Source organism: Charadrius vociferus, unplaced genomic scaffold (assembly GCF_000708025.1).
Source record: "Charadrius vociferus isolate BGI_N301 unplaced genomic scaffold, ASM70802v2 scaffold455, whole genome shotgun sequence".
Classification (NCBI taxonomy): domain Eukaryota; kingdom Metazoa; phylum Chordata; class Aves; order Charadriiformes; family Charadriidae; genus Charadrius; species Charadrius vociferus.
Window position 1 is genome coordinate 4,325,987 of NW_009648550.1, and position 18,057 is coordinate 4,344,043.

Here is an 18,057-nt window from a genome sequence, read left to right on the forward strand (position 1 = left end):
GTTTTTCCATGTGTGAAAGAGTCAGCTCGCCTGGGACTCCCCCCACCTCCTGCATTGGGGTGACCTGTGCTCTTATGCAAATAAGGAAGAGCTGCAGCTCTTCAGAACTTTTCCATAACTACATGAGATTTAAAACCCTGTTTAGACTTGTTACAAAAAGCCTTTAAAATACTGTTTGAATTTTACTTTCCTTGATAAAAGCAGGAGGGCAAATCCTTAATTAATGCAGATCAGCAGGTTTCTTGATAACAAAAACAATTGTCACTTTACCTGAAATTAAGTATTTAACTTTTAATTGCTGTAGGTTTACTGTGGAGTAACAATTTTTAATATATAAATATATATTCTTAATAAAGAATAGAAAACCTTTAGAATTTTATTTTAGTAGTTTTCATTTGTTTCTGCTCTTATTTTAGAAAAAAAACCTGCATCCCCGCTTTTCAAATCTCTTACATCCTTCTCCAAACAAGCTTTTTTTATTTCTTACACTGTATGTTGTCACACTAGTCAACATCAAATAATTTTTTTAGTATTCTACGCTGAAGATTCTAATATTGCTGAAATCCTACCACATGTGCTTCAGTTTTCAGAATCTGGGCATTCAGTGTGTGAAGAAGAAAGACCTGAAGGAATCAATTTCTTTACGAATCTCAAAGAAGATTAACCCTTTCAACGGTGAGTAGAACTTAACTGGTTCACTTTGCAAGGCGGTGGAGTTTTGTTGGTCCTGCCTTTGCTTTTATGGTGGAACTTTATTTTTTCCAAAAGGTCTTTTTTTGAGAAACACTCTTTGCCTTCTGTGTCCCTCCTAGTCTTTCCTCACTGTCATCACATGATGAATCTCTTTGGATAGTTGCCTTTTTTTTTTATTAATCTCCACCAGCAATGTGAGTTGCTGCTTGGACAGTAGCAAGTTACAGAGGCAATGGGATAGCAGGAGAAACCCCTCAGCCAGCCAGTTCAGGGAGCTAATAGACTCCTTGAAGCTGTCCCTTGCTTGATTTTACAGCATGGGAGCTGGTATAAGCCCTTGGGAAGTCCACAGCAGTATTGGTCTCAGTCAAGTCCAAGGCAAGTTGTGCTGCTACAGAACCACACCTGTAAAGGCCTACTCACAGGCTGCTGTAGGTTTATGTGACAGCTGATCTGTGGGCTGCTGTCAAAAAGAGTCATTCTGCTCTTCCCTCCATCCCTGGTCACACACTCCTACTACTTTCCTCACACCAGGTACAGAGGCTGTGTGGCTACACGGTGAACAGACTCAGCAAGTTGTTCCAATGGAAAACCAAGCTGAAAAAAAAAAAAGGTGGTAAAGTGGTTTCCCCTCAGATCGACTTGCTGAACCAATTCATCTCACAGCCACATAATTGCTAAGCTCAATGCACAGAGGCAGTGGGGAACACGCTGCAAATTGTAGGGGCCAACTGGAGCGGGACCAATACTTCCAGCATGCAGGCACAACTGGGGGGAATTAAATGAAAAGCATAAACCCTCCCAAACTATTAGTTAAGTGTTATTGTGAATGCAGTTATGTGTTTGCTTAAGCATGGTCAGAGCTTGGAGATTTTTTCAAATACTGTTTTTTTGGGGTTGTTTTTTGTTTGTTTTAACACCTGCAAGTGTCTTGCTAAATTCAGGTAAGACCCTTCTTAGAGTTGAGCTGGATTTCTGGCTGGTTTCAAAGTACATACTTTTGCTTTTGTCCTGAACCTGCAACAAAAAGAAGCATGTTGAACTTATTAGAAAATGAGAAACATTTTAGATCACTTAATTTTTAGAATAGCCATTTGGAGTCAGGCTGCTGGTCCTAATGGTCCATCTAAACAATTATCCTGGTTCTGATAATGACTGCACACAGTAGCATCTGTGTTTACACGAGTTTAGTCCATCAGTACGATTTAAACAGTTGAAGTGTTTTAGTTATGTTACCTTGACTCAGCCAGCTCTGCTTTGATTTCAGACAAAAAAAGGAAAGCCTTCTTTTCAGCTCTCTTGGCTTTCTTTTACTCCATAAATAAGAAATAAGTTGACATTTTCTCTTGATGTCATGCAGTAAAAGAACATGATAAAATCCCTTTCTGTACATGTATTTCACCAAAGAAACTTTGGCAACCACATGAGTAATTCTCTTCCTGGCGCTGCTGGGTGTAATAGTGAAGACATGTTTAACAAAAACCATTGGACCGTAGATTTTTACAGTGGTTGGCACGTAACTCCAAATTCGCTGATGATTTTTAGGTGATTACAGCAGGCTGTGCTTGGTAGCATCAGGTCAGATCCTGGGGTGCTTTCCACCAGTGCAGCGGCAGAGGAGAGCACAGCCCTGCCCTGGCAGCAGCCTTGCTTGGGTGACACACAGGGCAGTACCCTACTCTCGGCAGGGATTGTGCTGAGAAGGGGCCGCTGGCAATCCCCAGCCTGCATAATTGCCTTTCGGCACTTGTTAGCATGTTAGCACAAAGCAGAGCTGCCTTGAGAGTGGCCTCCAGCTGCTCCACGGCAGTCCCACGCTAAGCAGAGCCCAGAAAGGCATAGGACCAAGGTCTAATAAAACAGGATTAGTGACAGAAATATTTTTATATGTGTACTTAGTTGATCAAAACAGAGTTTCATGAGCAGCAGTCACCGTAATGTTCACTGCTTGCTAAGATTGAAAGTTTTATGTATGGATTTAGTTTGGTTTTTGAGGTCAGAAGAGTGTCACTACATTCTCCAAGGTTGCACATGCTGTATTGTATCCATCCTGCATTGTGCTTTATTTATGTGTCTTCAGAAAGGCATCTGACTTCTGTTTAGAGACGTTTCGGAGTTAGGTGCATCCTCTAATCAGGTCGCAAGTTGGTGTTACTCATTTCTTGTATGAACATCATAAAAGAAATTTATTGGAGCTGAAAACTAGCCTTCAGGGTGTTTGAGTTGGTTGTTTTTTCTTTTTCTTTACCACCTTCTGGAACAGTCAAACAGTCTCTGTCCTGAGTCTCCTTTCGGGGCAGAGGTTTGGTGTTGACTCTGTTAACAGATGCAAAATGCCTACAGCCTGCCAGCATATGTATTACTTGTCTTGTCAGTAAGGGATGAAGTAATAGCAAGGCGTGGGTCTACAAAGTTGCATTCCAAACTTCTTTGTGTAAAGGGGCCATCGTCTTCCAGGGAAGGCCAGGTGCCGCAGGCACTGGGATGACAAAGGGAGAGTGAGCCTTTTTTTTTTTTTTTTTTTTGTGTTACAAATTCTGTAGTGGTGTCATCCTCCCTCCAAACCTTCCTGCACATGGTGTGGATGCACACTGAATAGGGGTCATAATCAGCGACGGTAGGAAGTTGCTTGATCAAGAGTTATGCTTTTTTAAGATAATTTTCTCCAGCACTCTTACCTGTACTGTTAATGCAATTGATTGTCTACCTCCAAACTCCTGGATGATAGGAAATTGGTGTTTGCCAGATCATGCCGTGTGCCTAGCTGGAGCTGTCTGCATCTGAGTCATTCTGCAAGTGTACCTGTAAGGCTGTTTCACTATGAATTCTCCACTACTAGCTGGCAGCATTTATCCCTTCTTAAGCTCAGGACAGGCTGGGCAAACTGTGCATTCACTACGATGCAAGTCAGATGACTTGTGCTCAGGTTGCTCCTCTTGTGTTAGCCTCGTTTGAGAGAGTTGCTGTTTCCACACCATCTCTGGACATGTTCACGATCTCCTGTGATCACAAGGTACATCCTGTGTATTTTTATTTGTTAATAAGCTAAACAATTCTAGAAATCTCTCTTGTCTCATCCCTGAGCACACCAGGGAAATGGCACGCAGAGGCAGCGTAATGTATAACTAGGACTCCTTGGCATGATGATGATGATATAAATAGCACAGCATCCAAGGAGCAGAGTTACTCCTCCAGGGAAGCTGGTCCATGTCTGCTTTCTAGGCTGTTTGTTTTCTTTCAGTAGCTGTTGAGTTGTGCCATATCCTTGTCTTCCCATGTACTGTCTGATGTACAGCCAACTCAAATTAAAAGAAGAGCCAGTCTTGAGTTAAGAGCTTTTGTGGGTGGGTGTGACTTGACATAGAGACAACAATTGAGTTAATAACAACTCAAGTTAATTATCAATGAGGAAAAGCCCTAAATGCGTTCTTTAAATTTAGGGGAAAACTGTACTTAGCAAAGTATTGCAGAGGACTAAGCTTTTTCTAGCCAGACAGATGACAGCATGAGAACCCTACGCTTGTCTTACAGTGAGAAACGCAGAGAATTGCTGAATTTCAGGTCATTGATCAAGAGGGTTTACGTAGGCTTTCCCTGGAGTTTGGCATATGTTTAAGGTTCCTGTTCCTTTGTAATTGCTCTCGCTAATAGGCATTTAATTCATTTTTAGCTCTCCCCTGTACCCCACAACTACTTCAGCTCCGTTTGCCTCCGCAGTCTTTCCTTTGCTGTTTCCCCTTTCCGCCCGCGAGCAGCTGACCCTGCATTGGCTTCACACTCGTCACAGTCTCCACGCCACCCCCTGCACGCCTCCGCGCTGCGCCTGGGCTCGTCCCCACACCAGTCGCCCTCGCTTCCTGCCCACGCGCACAGTCACCCTCTCCACAGCTTCCCTTAGTGGCCCCTGCGCTCGTAAGACCCCTTCTCCTCTGACGCTGCTCACCCACGTCAGCCGGGTTCACCAGGATCCCCCCTCGCCAGCCCACTTGCTGCAGGGGAGCGCCGGCTTTATAGAGGGGCTTATTCTTACGTGAGCAAACCAGCAAAATATTATGAACCGAAAGAAGACTCTTAGCAAGAATTCGGGAGCTGTGAATGGTTTGAAAGTGGCAAGCATCAGAGTCCTCTGTAATGAACGCCCCAGATGTTAAAGGAAACTTGAAACGCCTGTCCTTGAATTAAAACAAAAGCGTAACACCCCCCACCCCCACCCTTCCCAGGACTAAATTCTCAAGCTGAAAAACTTGGTAAGTGAGACTTGTCAGTTTTTTTAAGAGGCATGGAGCAAATCCACTTGAGGAAAGCTAAATGTCCTGATCCTAACATGACTTTAGCTTTTACCTTTAAAAAGCCCTTTGTTCTTTCGTTCTTCATGCAAATGCTTCTTGCTGTTTATGCTGAGATTTTTATATTAACCTAAAGGACAGCCCCGTTTCAAGTTGTTTAAAGATGAAAAGGAAAATTACCAAGTAGAGACACAAAAAATGCTGACTTCTTTTTTTGTGCTATAAACAGAAACTGCTAAGAAATGTCTTAGAAACATACAGCGGCTGCTGGATATATTTGCTTAAATCTGTTCCATTTTTACCTTTTTTTTAGATTGGACTTAAAACAGGGGAAAGAACCCAGATTCAGAGAAAATTTGTCTAGACAAAACAAGGACTGAGTTTTGAAAGTTTTAATTTGTATTCCCAGTTTTTCCTTTGGCTTTTGTACAAAGCCAGGCCGTTCACCTCCCCTGTCTTCTGCTTCTTTTGTAAAACAGGGATTATGCCACTTCCATATGCTGAAGCAGCCTGAAAGATGCATGAGGGAAATGTAACCACAGTAGTTTGGGCATTTATTGACTGTAGGTCAACATCTGAATTTTATAGTCACTTGCACTAATCAACCCCCTGAGTTTTTGCTTTTTTAAGATTGAATATTGCTGATGCCTGTTCTGTTTATAGGTGCATGCAAAGGTTTCTTTTATCTGCAGAACCAATTGAAACTTACCTCTTACACCCATGCTTGGTTTATACCTTTGTAACAGGAGAAGAAACATAGTGCTGTCACGATTCTTCCCTCCCCTTGTTCCCAGATTCTACTTCTCAGCAAGTGCTAGTAGATGGCATTTCTGCCTCTGGATGCTCAGCCGAACAGCCTGGCCCGTCATCCAGTGCTGCGTGTCCAGTTGCTGAAGTCCACGTAGGAATGGAGAACAACATTCTGCTTCTGACAGCCAGAGACAAATACTACGCCAGAACTGTCTGCTCTTTCCTTTGTACCTGTATGATTGTAGTTCACTTGGAAACAGCAAATGTAGCATTGAGCTAGCTGGTGAGGTCCTTTTTAGCTGTGTAGGGTTCAGCTACAGGAGACATCAGTCAAATATTTGGGCCATTTAGTGTGTGCTGCGTTACTTGTCTGCTGTAGCCCTTTTGAAGGTTGGCTGCCATACAGCTACACCGTCACAACTGTGGCTGCAGTGTGGACATAGGCTGGGGGGAGTAAACTGAACCTGAAATGTACCTCCCAGGTGCTGAGAGGGACCTGTGACCTGTCCCTGATTTCCCTGACTGGTTGAACCTGGCACAAATCAGCCCCAGCACTGGAAGAGGCAGTCCTTCCTCTCGCTGCCTCCTGCTGCCTCCACTGTTTCCCTTGCACCAGGGCTATGGCGTTCGTGGGAACCGACTGACTGAGGACAAGCCTTTTCCTCTTTTCTTCTGGCAAGTTAGTTTTGTGCCAGACGAGTTCCTTGATCTCTTTCACCATGTGGGAGCCAGTCCCAGTGCAAGAGTAGTGCTGGAAATGAAGGTTGGGCAGAGCCAGCCTTTTATAGCAACACCTCTGGCGTAGACTGAATTAAAGTGATCAGTCAGTATCGGCGCTAAGGGGGGTATCTTTGTGCTCTAGAAGCAAAACACTTGAGGCAAACCACCTCTGTGTCATCACCTAAATGAAACTGAGCTCCCAGCATATCCCTAAATTAAAAACCATCATCTGCGTAAGAGAAGAGGCAGAATACAGCTCATCGTGATTATTAACAATGTGCGCTCCTGAACGGTCTCCTTGGTGCAGTGTTTTGGTTTGCGGGAGGTCATTCTCTTTGAGCTCTAGCATGGCTCATATGCTCCTGCAGCCCCTCGTTGGGAAGGGAAGGGGACAAGATGTCCCTTTGCAGGGTAGACTGGTATTTTCAGCACAGCTCTCTCTAAATGTGTCATGCCACATCATTTGCCCTGGAAGTTTCCATGCAGGTTAAGTTTAGATGCTAAAGTACCTCTGACTCCACCCACTCCAGAGGTTTCTGACATCATTAGTCTAGAAGTTGGGTGGAGGACTGGATGTGAGGAATCTATTTAATCAGGTATCGCGTTATCAGTCAAAAAACCCAAACGCTTCATAATTTCTCTTCAAAGTTCAGAATAAACTTTCACTTTCCCTGTAGCAGCATCATCTTATGAGTAAACATCAGAGCCCTTAATCCCCCAGTAATTTAATCAGATAAATGGTATTTTATTGGCCTTTCTGAATGTTGAAGACTGCTAAAATAGTAACAAATATTAGAAATTAATAAACAGAAACAAACAGAAGGCCTGATCTTATTGCCATCTTTAATTTTGTGCCTGAACTGGGAACTGCGTGTTGGTGAGTTGGACCCAGAAAGTCTCCAATTTTGTGTTACAGAAGCAAATCCAAGAAGTTCTCTCATTCAGTGGTAACCTGGTGGGGCATCTCTGGACTTGTGACATAAATCCCTGAGATGGGGACAGCCCAAACCTAATGCCTGTGTTGCGTGAGATGCTCGGGTTGGAAGGAGTTCACGGTTTAGCTTGCATGGGGTGTTTTTGTGCCCACAATGGGACTATATCAGTCTCTTCCCATGGCAGTGGATAACGGATTAAAGAATTATTTCAAAGGTAATTATTTTTTAAGTTGGGGAATCATCATTTCTTTCAGAAGACTTGTAAACAGATTTATAAAGAAAGGATTTAGTAGCTATTGTAGCCCCTTTCAGGTTGAGCAGCTAATACTCCTCAGGTTTGACTGTAATTCTAGATACTGTTTTTTAAGTCCTATGACCAAAATCTTGGTGAGTGGGGTTAGTTTTTTTTTTTTCCCATTGCGCTGGTGGTGTTTTTATGGATTTTTTTTTTTTTGCAGCTTGTCCCATAATTAACTTAGAACTTTAATTCTTTTTGAATATTTTTGTCGCTTCTATGCGTTTGAGTTGCTAAGTGTTACTTTTGAAAACTCTCCTTCCCCATGTAAAAGAGCTGTACTTACAAACATTCCTTCATATACCCCTGTTTGCATAGATGACTATGAAAATGAATTTCTGCCAGGTTAAGGCTAGTTTTTTATTAGAGTGGGCCATCACAGGAGCATACCTGGATTGTTGGTCGGATGCCAGCTCTTTCGGGTAGATTCATATGAAGACAGTAAGGTGTGGTACCACACAGCAAGAAGCAGTCAGAAGAGGAAGTTGAACTCTTGCCAAAAACAGAGTACTTCTTCCTTTTATTCATGTGTTACGTTCAAGCCTTTTTTACCGTATCTGCGTCCTGCGATGTTTTTACTTCACGTGTGTAATGTCACTGGTTTCAGTAGAGCTGCTTGTGTGGAGCTTGCACAAGTTGGAGCAGCTACTCTTCTTCTCTGGTCCTTTCTCCTCCCAAAATCTTTAACAGTGTTTCTTAACTTTAATAACTTCAGGTTTGTCAGGTTTAACCCTGTCTGTACAGAAGTCGGTGAAATAACACTGAATGACACGACCATCCTCCGTATGGCTGTGCTCCAGGCATTAGTCAGTGTGTTTGTCTGCCTCGTTTTTGTTTGTTTTTAATATTCTTAAGGTGTAAGCCAGCATCCGTTCAAGTTAGTGGCTACACTCAGATTGACTTCAGAGGGAGCAGAATTAGACGTTTGTTAAAAATAACATTTTATTTTGTTTGGATGATTGTCTTTTAGATGGGAATTAAATATGTTTTGATATTGATGAAACCTGTGCACTTCTTTATACGAAGGTGGAATCTAGCCTCTGTGTATTTCTTTAAGCATGTCATCACAAGATGGAGTTGCAACTGTCTTGTTCTCCTTTTTTGCTCTGTTATGTTCTTCTCATCTGGTTAAAAATAGTCCAAGAGGAATCAGTCTTGACTGAGCACTTCCTCTTTCAAAGTACAGATTTTTTTAATTGTATTAAATCATTTGTGAGAACATGCAAATTATGAGCAGTGGTTTTTGCTGCAATACAATGAGCTGTGCGCAGCAATTCTGCTTCTTGCAATTATTGGCACGCCACACCTTTCCTGTATCAGGTGGTTAAAGAAGTTTATTGGGAATTTGCGAAAGTTATAGGAAATGATGTAATTTGAACATTAGCATTACTAATTTTCTCCGTGTCAAGTGTATTTTTTGCATTATAGAGTTCTCTTAAGCTTTAAGTCTGCTGTTATTTGTTTCTGAGGAAGAGGCTGCTGCGTCTGTGGAAAACGTGGTGCAGGGCTGGTGGTGCTTTGACCTGGGAGAGACAGACTTGATTGCATGACCACAAAGTCCTCATTTTTGATTCAGAATCAAAAGCCAGATCCAGATTTGTGCTTGGTTTCCATCTACAGGGAGTTGACTTAGAGGTATTGAAACTCTATGCTCAATTTAATTTTTAAGAGGTTTGAAATTTGACTACCGCTTGGGCTCTCTGGCCGGATCCACACGGTCACCGATGGCTAACACAACACACAAACGTAAGCCTTGATGCCAGAGTATCCTTGGGAGCTAATTGCCTGCTGGCCATGATGTCAGAGCATGGATTTAGAAGGAGCACCTGAGCTGCTGGAAGCAAAGTAGCGTTGCACTTCTGATTAGCCCTTCTGCAAGGTGCGATCTAGAGAATGCACTTTTTTTATTCTTTCAGTTGGGCTGTACCAAGAGGCAGTTGGGCTGCAGAGTCTGCCAAACCTGAGTTAGACTGAACGGCTGTCTGTTCCAAACCTGTTTTCTAAAGAGCCTATTTTATTAAGTTAGCAGGTCAGCTCATGAAGTACCTTAAATTACAAAACTTCGCTGTACCTATCTGGTAATATAGTCAGCCACTAACCTGCAAAGTGCACCCTGGCAGAACTCCCCTGAGCACCATAATTTCTGAAGTTACGTATGTAGTTGCTGCTTAGTTTTGTACTCACTGGTGTATTTGCCTTGAAATATTGCAGATCGTGGACTTTTAAAAGGGAAGGGTGATTTGATTTCTCTTTACAGTAGAGACCAGGAGAAACAGATATTTGGAGCATAAGAAAGACTAAAAGTGCCAGTGGAAAGTATTCTGAGCTCAGTGCATTTATTATATCACACTATCAAAAGGTGAAAGGAAGAAACCACTCAAGTGGGCATTGTGGGATCCCACTCATGGCAGGGTGGAGAGCAACCCGCTGATAAATGTTAAAGGTCAGAGCATTGCAATCTAATCGGTACGGTGTGACCCCCAGACTTCTTATCACAGGCACGTTTAATCTTTCATTCTTGCGAGAGGCCTTGAAAGGGCAGGGGAAAGGGTGAACTTGAGAGGTTGTGATCTGTTGACTTGGCACATGCTCACTTTAGGTAGCTGCGAGGAGTATCTAACTGTGCTGAACAGTTGCTTTGAACAATTTTGGAAAAGAGAGCCACTTTAAATGATTTTAATTATCAGTACTTCTACTTAAATGAAATTAAATCAGTTTCTCCTTTTTCGAGCGTTGAATGTCAACATAATAGTTAATGTCAGACCTTAAAGGAAAGCATTGAATTTGGAGAGGGCTGCTTTTTGCAGGATCACCCATTAAGTCAGGAGTACGTGAAATGTTCAGTAATGATATCCCAGATCCTGTGTCTTGAAATTAAAATAAGTGAGAGGGAACAAAATTGAAATGCTGAGCTTGGGTTATGCATTATTGTGTTTTACACTGGGAGGAATATGTAAGGAAGCAGATCCTTTCCAGCAAGGGTTTACTTGTTGTATTATGAAATTCTATCATCATGACACCACTAACCGCTATTCTCAAAGGTCCTGCAGCGACACACATGTTGATAGGAGGGGGGAGATGGTTTGTGTTGTTTTCGGCTTCATTCTTGCCCCAACATTCTTGTCTTCTGATTATTTTTCTGTCTCAGTTTCTAGAGGAAAATAATGATATCATGTAGCAGCAGTCTCTCACTGTTGCTGAAAATCTTCAGCTACGTCCCAGGACTTACTTATACTGAAAGGTTTCTCTGCAGCAGCAGCAGCATTCATTTTGTAAATTTTATCATGCAGAAATTAGAGGGAAACATGTGCAGGGAATGACTTTTAAACTACAGATACATGAAACTGGTCTGGAAGGCAACGAGAGGAAACCAGACACAAGAAACAGCTGGAGAACTAGGACAGTTTAGCCGTGTTTGATGAAGGGAAAGCATTAAAGGCTTCTGTATCATTTGTTGTGTACAAGGAATTTATTCATGCAGCCCCTGTAAAGCTTCCAGGGACTATGAGCATATTTTGTCTGCCTTGGCATCCGCCATCTCTTTTACCGGTGGAGATTCATCTCCAGTTTGTTAAAGAATTACTGCTGGGTTTGATGACTAATCCTCAGTTTTGTCTTTCCTTCTGCTGTTCAGTGCCTGAAGAACAGCTGCACAACATTGATGAGTACGATCTCAATGTCGTCCGCCTCTGCTTCCAAGCTTTCCTCCCCGATGAACACGGCAACTACACGTTAGCTCTTCCTCCTTTGATTTCCAACCCCATCTATGACAACAGTAAGTATCAACTCAGTCAAATGCGTATTTTTTTTCCCCCTCTTGTTTTTCTTTTTTGCTTGGGATGAAAAATGCCAGGCCAGTTTCTGAGGTCCGTGCCAGTCCTCTGGGTCGCTTCTGTGGCTTGGGACTGTTAGATGCATGCCTAACACATGGCAAGTCAGTGAGTGTATACTCAAAAGATGATCCCAGGGTGAAGGGTTGGCCGACCAGAGTAAGATTGTGCAGTACAGCCATGGACTCACGCATGGGTGCTTTTGCAGCTCTTGTTCACATGTCACAGCAATGACTGCAAGGAAAGACTGAAGTGCCTGAAGGCTGCTTGGCACTGAAGTACCGAGCGATTAAAATAAATAGTAGCAAGATGGATGGCTGCCGTAAGACTGACCTGTTTTCCAAGGATGTCCTCTAAGGCCTGTTTGTACCGACGAGGGGTCTTGCCTTTGCCTTGTGAGGGCTCTGGAACAGGACTCAGGAGAGGTTTATCCCAGTGGGAAACTGTCTTAATGCTTTTATATATCCCTTTTGTATTCTAGTCCAGTCGGTTGCTATTTTGAGTGTACAGGTAGATAACGAGGGAATGTTTGATCATGCTCTGGGAGGGTGCAGAAGTACGTGGAACACCCCTTCTTGGCACTGTTTTCCACATGCCACAAAATTGGACTTCTGTATAGTTTTGGCTTCAGTTGAGGATTTTAGCCCTCAACATGTGCTGGACTTTTCTCCTGGAGAAGAATAGCAGAAGAGCTTTTAGTAACTGGAAACTTTTTGACAGTGTTTTTTATTTCTGTGGCGAAAGGATTTCTATGCTAAATATTAAGGTCATTACGTTAGCAGAAACTACTGAATAAAATGAGGTCTGCATTTTATGTAGTTGGTTAGAATTGTGTTGATGTGGGCACAACCACTGTGAAAATGTTGAAATGAACTCAGGTGTGTTTGTTATTTTCAGTCTCTTCTAGAATTATCTAGAAGTTGGAACTGTGTGCATTGTGTCATTGAGAACCCTTGTAGTACTGAAGTAATTAGGGTTGAGATAAAATTGATGTACAAGATTTGCAGCTATGGCTCAGATGCCATTTAGAAATGTGCCAAATCATGATTACTCGTCTACGTTGATTGACGTCAGTCTCTGCTAAGCTGCTGAAATGACAGATAGCTGTGTGGTGGGGGAAGCTTGGTTTTTTAGCGTGGGTGTATGTGGGTAGCTTCTGATACACCATAGGTATATCTAAAATCCTCCATGTAATGTAGCAGCGCTGCAAATAAAACAGTGCATGACTGCAACCACAAGTCATAAAAATTATGCTGCTCTTTTCTGGAACAGCAGTTTCAGACCTGAATTTCTTTTTAAAATGTTAGCCTTTTTAAACTTGCTCTGTCATACAGAACTGGGTGAAGTCAGGTTACAACTTTAGATAAAACTGTGCGGTACGGTGGGCTAGGAAATCCTAGGCTGTTAGATTTCAAGTTTTTGCAGATCTGTCCAGATCAGGAGCAAAAAGGTATTCGGAGGTTTTCTGAAGATCAGCTTGCATATTTTACATCTAGTATTTTCTTCACATTCTAATACATCATAGTCTCCACCTGCTTTCAATAGTAGAAATACATTAGAATAACATGAACATAGTATGGAGGCAATCACATGAGCAGAGACTGCAGATGTCTAAAATTCAGTACCAAAGGCAGCTTCTGTTTTCAGTTGTGTATAACGTTAACTGGTTTTGAACAGAAATTTCCAAAGTTTTGTGTCTTACCACACTGAAAACACTTGGGAAGAGTCAGATAAAGCAGCTCACTGTTTCTGAGAATTGAGGTTAGGGAGAACATGGTGTTCTGCCCTTGTTGAAAGTGATGGAATTTTTGGCGAGAAGTTAGGTGGTTAGGTTTTTTTAGCATTTGTTACCAGGGATGCGCTTTTGGGGAGCGAGGAATGGGAATTGGGCAGGAATCGAGGCAACAGGGCGGTGAGGGCGTGCACTGGGGAAGAGAGATGGGAAGCAGCACTGCAGGACAGAGGCCATAGAGAACGTGTCTCTCTGAGGCTGCTGCCGAACTCGGCACTGGGGCTGACAGCAGAATAGTGCATCCACGTCTCCTGGCATTCGTCTGTCTTTCCTTCATCCTCCCCTCTAAACTGCCTTTAAAATAAAAGACAAAACAGCAAACTCCAGCCTAGGAAACCTTCCCAAAAACCTGTTAAAAGGACACCGAGTGCCACTCAAGCATACAGAAGTGAAACAAAGGTAAAATTAGGCTTCTCCTTGCAATTCTTAATTTACCCTTCCTATGAAAAACGCACAATGACACTGTCAGTCATATGATCCTGTGCTGTTTCTGGGTTTGTTTTGTTTCCCCTCCCTTTGCAGTTTCTGATTCATTCAGCACATGAAGTGGCATGTGTCATGTAGTAAATGAGGCTGTAGCACCCACTTCTCCTAAGAATAATGATAGTAATAGCTGCAGATAGTAACTACGTAATTGGGGTCTGGCCTGAGGTTACCAAGAGCTGTTCTAAGCTTAGTCTGTGTTGTGCTACAGCATACCTGTACAGTACCATGAAAGATCAGGCAGGAATTGACTCAAACTGAGAGTCTAAAGTAGATATTTTTGGGTTTTTTTTTTTGAGGGTGACACCATGAGCTTTGGTTTTGTATTTCATCTCTGTGCCTGGAAGAGGCAGCTCGTGGTGGTGGAGCCTCAGGTTGCTGTGGTGGTAGGAGGGTCAGTTTCTGGGTCACAAAGCAGCACCAGCTGGATCCTCCCAGGTGTTTTAAATACATTTGGAGTTGATCTCCTGACATAAGATGAGAGAACATCATGATAGTGTAGCCTTGTTCGGTTGGGACTGGAGGGGTGGGAGAGGGTGCAGTAAACTATGAACGTGGTCGCAGACAGTAGACAAATGCGCATCAGTTACTTTGTATGTTATATGAAGACAGAGTCTTAAAATCGGTATGTGCTCATGTACTTCAAAGCATCAACAGAGCATATAGGCACAGGGGGTGAACTTGAAATTATAGGAGAGTGTTATTCCGTTCAGGGGTTTTTTGGTTTGTTCTTTGTTACTTCTGAATCACTACATTGTGACATTAGTGCTCTTTTAAATAAATTGTAACAGAGCCCACAAAGCTCCAAAGGGCTGTTGGTTCTTGCAGTTGTCTCCTATCCCTATTTACCCCACAGGAAAGCTGCTGCTACTGAACGGCGCCAGACACCGTCAGGCAGTGCTCGTCTCCATCCCACACGAGTCCCCCACAGCCATCGGGTGGTTTGGATGCACTGTGCAAACTTAGGTGGTGGTTACTTTATTGAGACATACAACACTACCAGAGACTGTGCACGGGGCAGCTCCCCATCTGCAACTGTCATGAGTGCTGTCCACATACAACCTCAGCTTGGAGTTGAATTTTGAGCATTTTTGGGGTGAAATCTACTACCCTGAGTAAAGGCATGAAAATTAGACTCCTAGACCTATTCTCAAACACCTGGAGGGGGGTAACAGAGGAGAGGTTTGATGGCCAAGCATGTCTCATACTCAGAGGGGAATTTTCTTGACTTGCTAGCCCAGCTTTTTCCAGAGAAGCATGACTGTAACAGGTAATCAGTCCCTTAAAGAACTGCTTTGAATCCTACAGTTTGAAGGGCAGCAGTGCTGAGCACAATAACGTCATTCAGGGAAGTATTTTGAGACTACTGTAAAATAAATAGTTAGGGAGTGAGTGGCACAGCTGCCCTGGTACCTTGTGTTTGGCGATGAACGGCCGAGAGCTGTAGGATCATGGAACACCAAGCCCTGCTTCTGCATTTCCTGTATGGAGCGACTTCTTTAGTGTGGATTTTGGGGCGTCACACTCCTCCAGCTGTTGCCTTCCCTTCATGTGCCTTAACTCCCAGCACCTCATCTTCAAGAGTGACAAAGTTACAGTCATTCTTTATCCTCAAACGTGCCTGTTTGTTTCCAGGAGCTCCCAACACAGCAGAATTAAGAATCTGTCGGGTGAACAAGAACTGTGGAAGTGTAAAAGGAGGAGATGAAATATTTCTACTGTGTGACAAAGTTCAGAAAGGTAACCTTGACTAGTTCTTTTTTTTCCTTCCTCTTTGTCCCAAAAGGCTGGCGCTACCACTTTCTAGCTGGGGAACTTAAAGCCTTCACCACACTCCTGTGTAAGCGGGCTGGTTTTATAGTTGGACAGAGTAGCTTTCAGGTTCAAGGGCTCTGAGCGCCTCTGAAAGATACTCAGTGCTTGTAAAGTTGAGCCATTTACTTTGCATCTGAATTCTGAGTCAGAGTCCTTTCTCTGTTCCCCTTTCCCCTTTTTTCTGCTGCAAGTTTTCAGTTTTCTTCTTCAGCTTAACAAGCATCTTGTGTTTCTAATGGACTAGATGATATAGAAGTCAGATTTGTCTTGGACAACTGGGAGGCCAAAGGTTCCTTTTCACAAGCTGATGTTCACCGCCAAGTTGCCATTGTGTTCAGAACACCACCGTTTCTCAAAGACATCACCGAGCCCGTCACGGTGAAGATGCAGCTGCGAAGACCTTCAGACCAGGAAGTCAGCGAACCTATGGATTTCAGATACTTACCAGATGAAAAGGGTATGGTTCCCATTAGTTGAGTTTCTTAACAGCCGTTATCAGAGCAGAACTTGTGTTGATAACAAACAGTAGTTTAATTATTAAAAATTCTACAATACTGCTGCTACAAAGTAGATTTTTGGTTTTTAAAAGTAAAAATAGTCGGTTTGCTCCCTTTTTCAATGAAAATATCGGGAATCACTGTTAATAACATTGTCTTGGTTAGTGCTGAAATTTTTTTACTACAATTAGGGCCCATCGAGTCTAAGTTTTAGAAACAACTTTTACTAATTATATCAATGAGAAACTTTTAACACTTTCCTTCTATTTCTTTCTCTGTAGATCCATATGGCAACAAAGCAAAAAGGCAAAGATCAACTTTGGCTTGGCAAAAGCTCATACAGGACTGTGGTAAGGAAAATATTTGTCTTTTTCTTGTTTGAGTGAACTTACCTTGAGATGCAGTTATTCTATATAAAAGCAAACATTCAGTGTAGACTCATGCTTTCTTCTCTCACAGGATCAAATGCGACAGAGAGGCCCAAAGTAACTCCGTTCACCGCTGTGGCTCCTGAGGGGAAGCTGATTAAGAAAGGTAGGTTTTGGCATGCATGTCCCAGTCCGACAGCAGTTTGAAACAAATAGTGTCTGATTGCTGTGGGGAAGGGCTGGAGCTTTTTCAGCGGGGTGCTGGCATTCCCAAGGCGGCAGTAATGCCGGTCTCTTACTTTCCCTCCTCTTCCTCCTCCAGATTCTTCTCAAAGCCTCAGCCGTGCTGCAACTTCCCCGTTGCACAGGAGAGGGCTACACCTTCTTCATCTCTAAGCATTGCTGGCTTTCAGCCTTTATTTAGATAACTACCGATTTTCTCTGCAGTCAGAGACTCAGCCCTTCAAACGTACACTCAGTTGATGCTAATATTCTCTTGAGGGTTTCTTCCTGTAAGATACTGGTACTTGTGACTATACAAACTAAACCCATCAGTTCTTTACTTAAATGTAGCTGTCACCTTCAGCATTCACCGTTGAGGGGTGAGGTGGAGAGCTGTCTTGCTGCTGTCCAGAAATCTAGGGTCCACCTTGCAGAGCAGTTCAGCAAGTACGAAAGTGCAAATGCATATATAATCTTACTAAGATAGCACTGGTTTTGCTCTGCTTTTTACTATGTGTAATTTTAAAAGATATTAAAAATGGCAGTAAAATGCAATCACATCTTTTCTTTCCGTAGAACCAAACATGTTTTCATCCACACTGATGCTGCCGGGGCTCGGAACCCTGCCTAACACTAGTCAGATCTACCCTGTCTGCAATCAGATTCCCCACGTGCCTGCGCAGGTGGGGCCAGGGAAGCAAGACACGCTCCCCGCGTGCTGGCAGCAGCTGTACAGCACCTCCTCTTCAGCCGGCGGCCTGCTTAACGCGCACCCGCAGAACAGCTTTGCGGCAGATGTGCCTCAGCCCGCTGCTCAGGGCAGCGGCGCTCTCCCAGCTTTCCACGACAACCCCCTGAACTGGCCCGATGAGAAGGATTTAGGCTTCTACCGGAATTACAGCAGCACCAACGGGATGGGAGCAGTGGCGGTGTCGAGTGCAGACATGCAGAGTGTGTCTAGTAACAGCATCGTGCACCAGACTCATCCCATCAGCGTCTCCACAGCCAGCATCGTGAACATGGAGACGGATGACATGAACTGCACGAGTATAAACTTCGAAAAGTATAACCCCCTGTTAAATGCAAGCAATCACAGGCAGCAGCTCCACCAGGTGCCCCCAGCTTGCCCGCCTGTAGCAGCCCCGGGCAGCGCGGCTTTTAATTCACAGTCTAACTTAGCTGATCCAGCAGTTCACGGTTTTATAGACCAAGAGGTCTTAAGCGAATCAAGACTATCCACCAACCCCATCCCAAACCATCAGAATAGCATTGCAGATAACCAGTACTACGACACTGATGGCGTCCCCAGTGACGAGCTCTATCAGTCCTTCCCGTTTGATAGCATATTACAGAGCTATAACCATTGAGGCA

The 18,057-nt window shown here is 43.4% G+C and overlaps 1 protein-coding gene across 1 annotated transcript in view; it reads left to right on the top strand.

The window, feature by feature from the left end:
• REL (v-rel avian reticuloendotheliosis viral oncogene homolog) overlaps window positions 1-18,053 on the top strand; it is a 25,326-nt gene extending 7,273 nt beyond the window's left edge. The window contains exons 3-9 of the mRNA XM_009886021.1: window positions 584-675; window positions 11,314-11,454; window positions 15,420-15,524; window positions 15,844-16,056; window positions 16,378-16,446; window positions 16,556-16,630; window positions 17,263-18,053. Coding sequence (XP_009884323.1) covers window positions 584-675; window positions 11,314-11,454; window positions 15,420-15,524; window positions 15,844-16,056; window positions 16,378-16,446; window positions 16,556-16,630; window positions 17,263-18,053 — 1,486 coding nt within the window. The remainder of the gene's footprint in view (window positions 1-583; window positions 676-11,313; window positions 11,455-15,419; window positions 15,525-15,843; window positions 16,057-16,377; window positions 16,447-16,555; window positions 16,631-17,262) is intronic.
• Window positions 18,054-18,057: the final 4 nt, after the last annotated feature.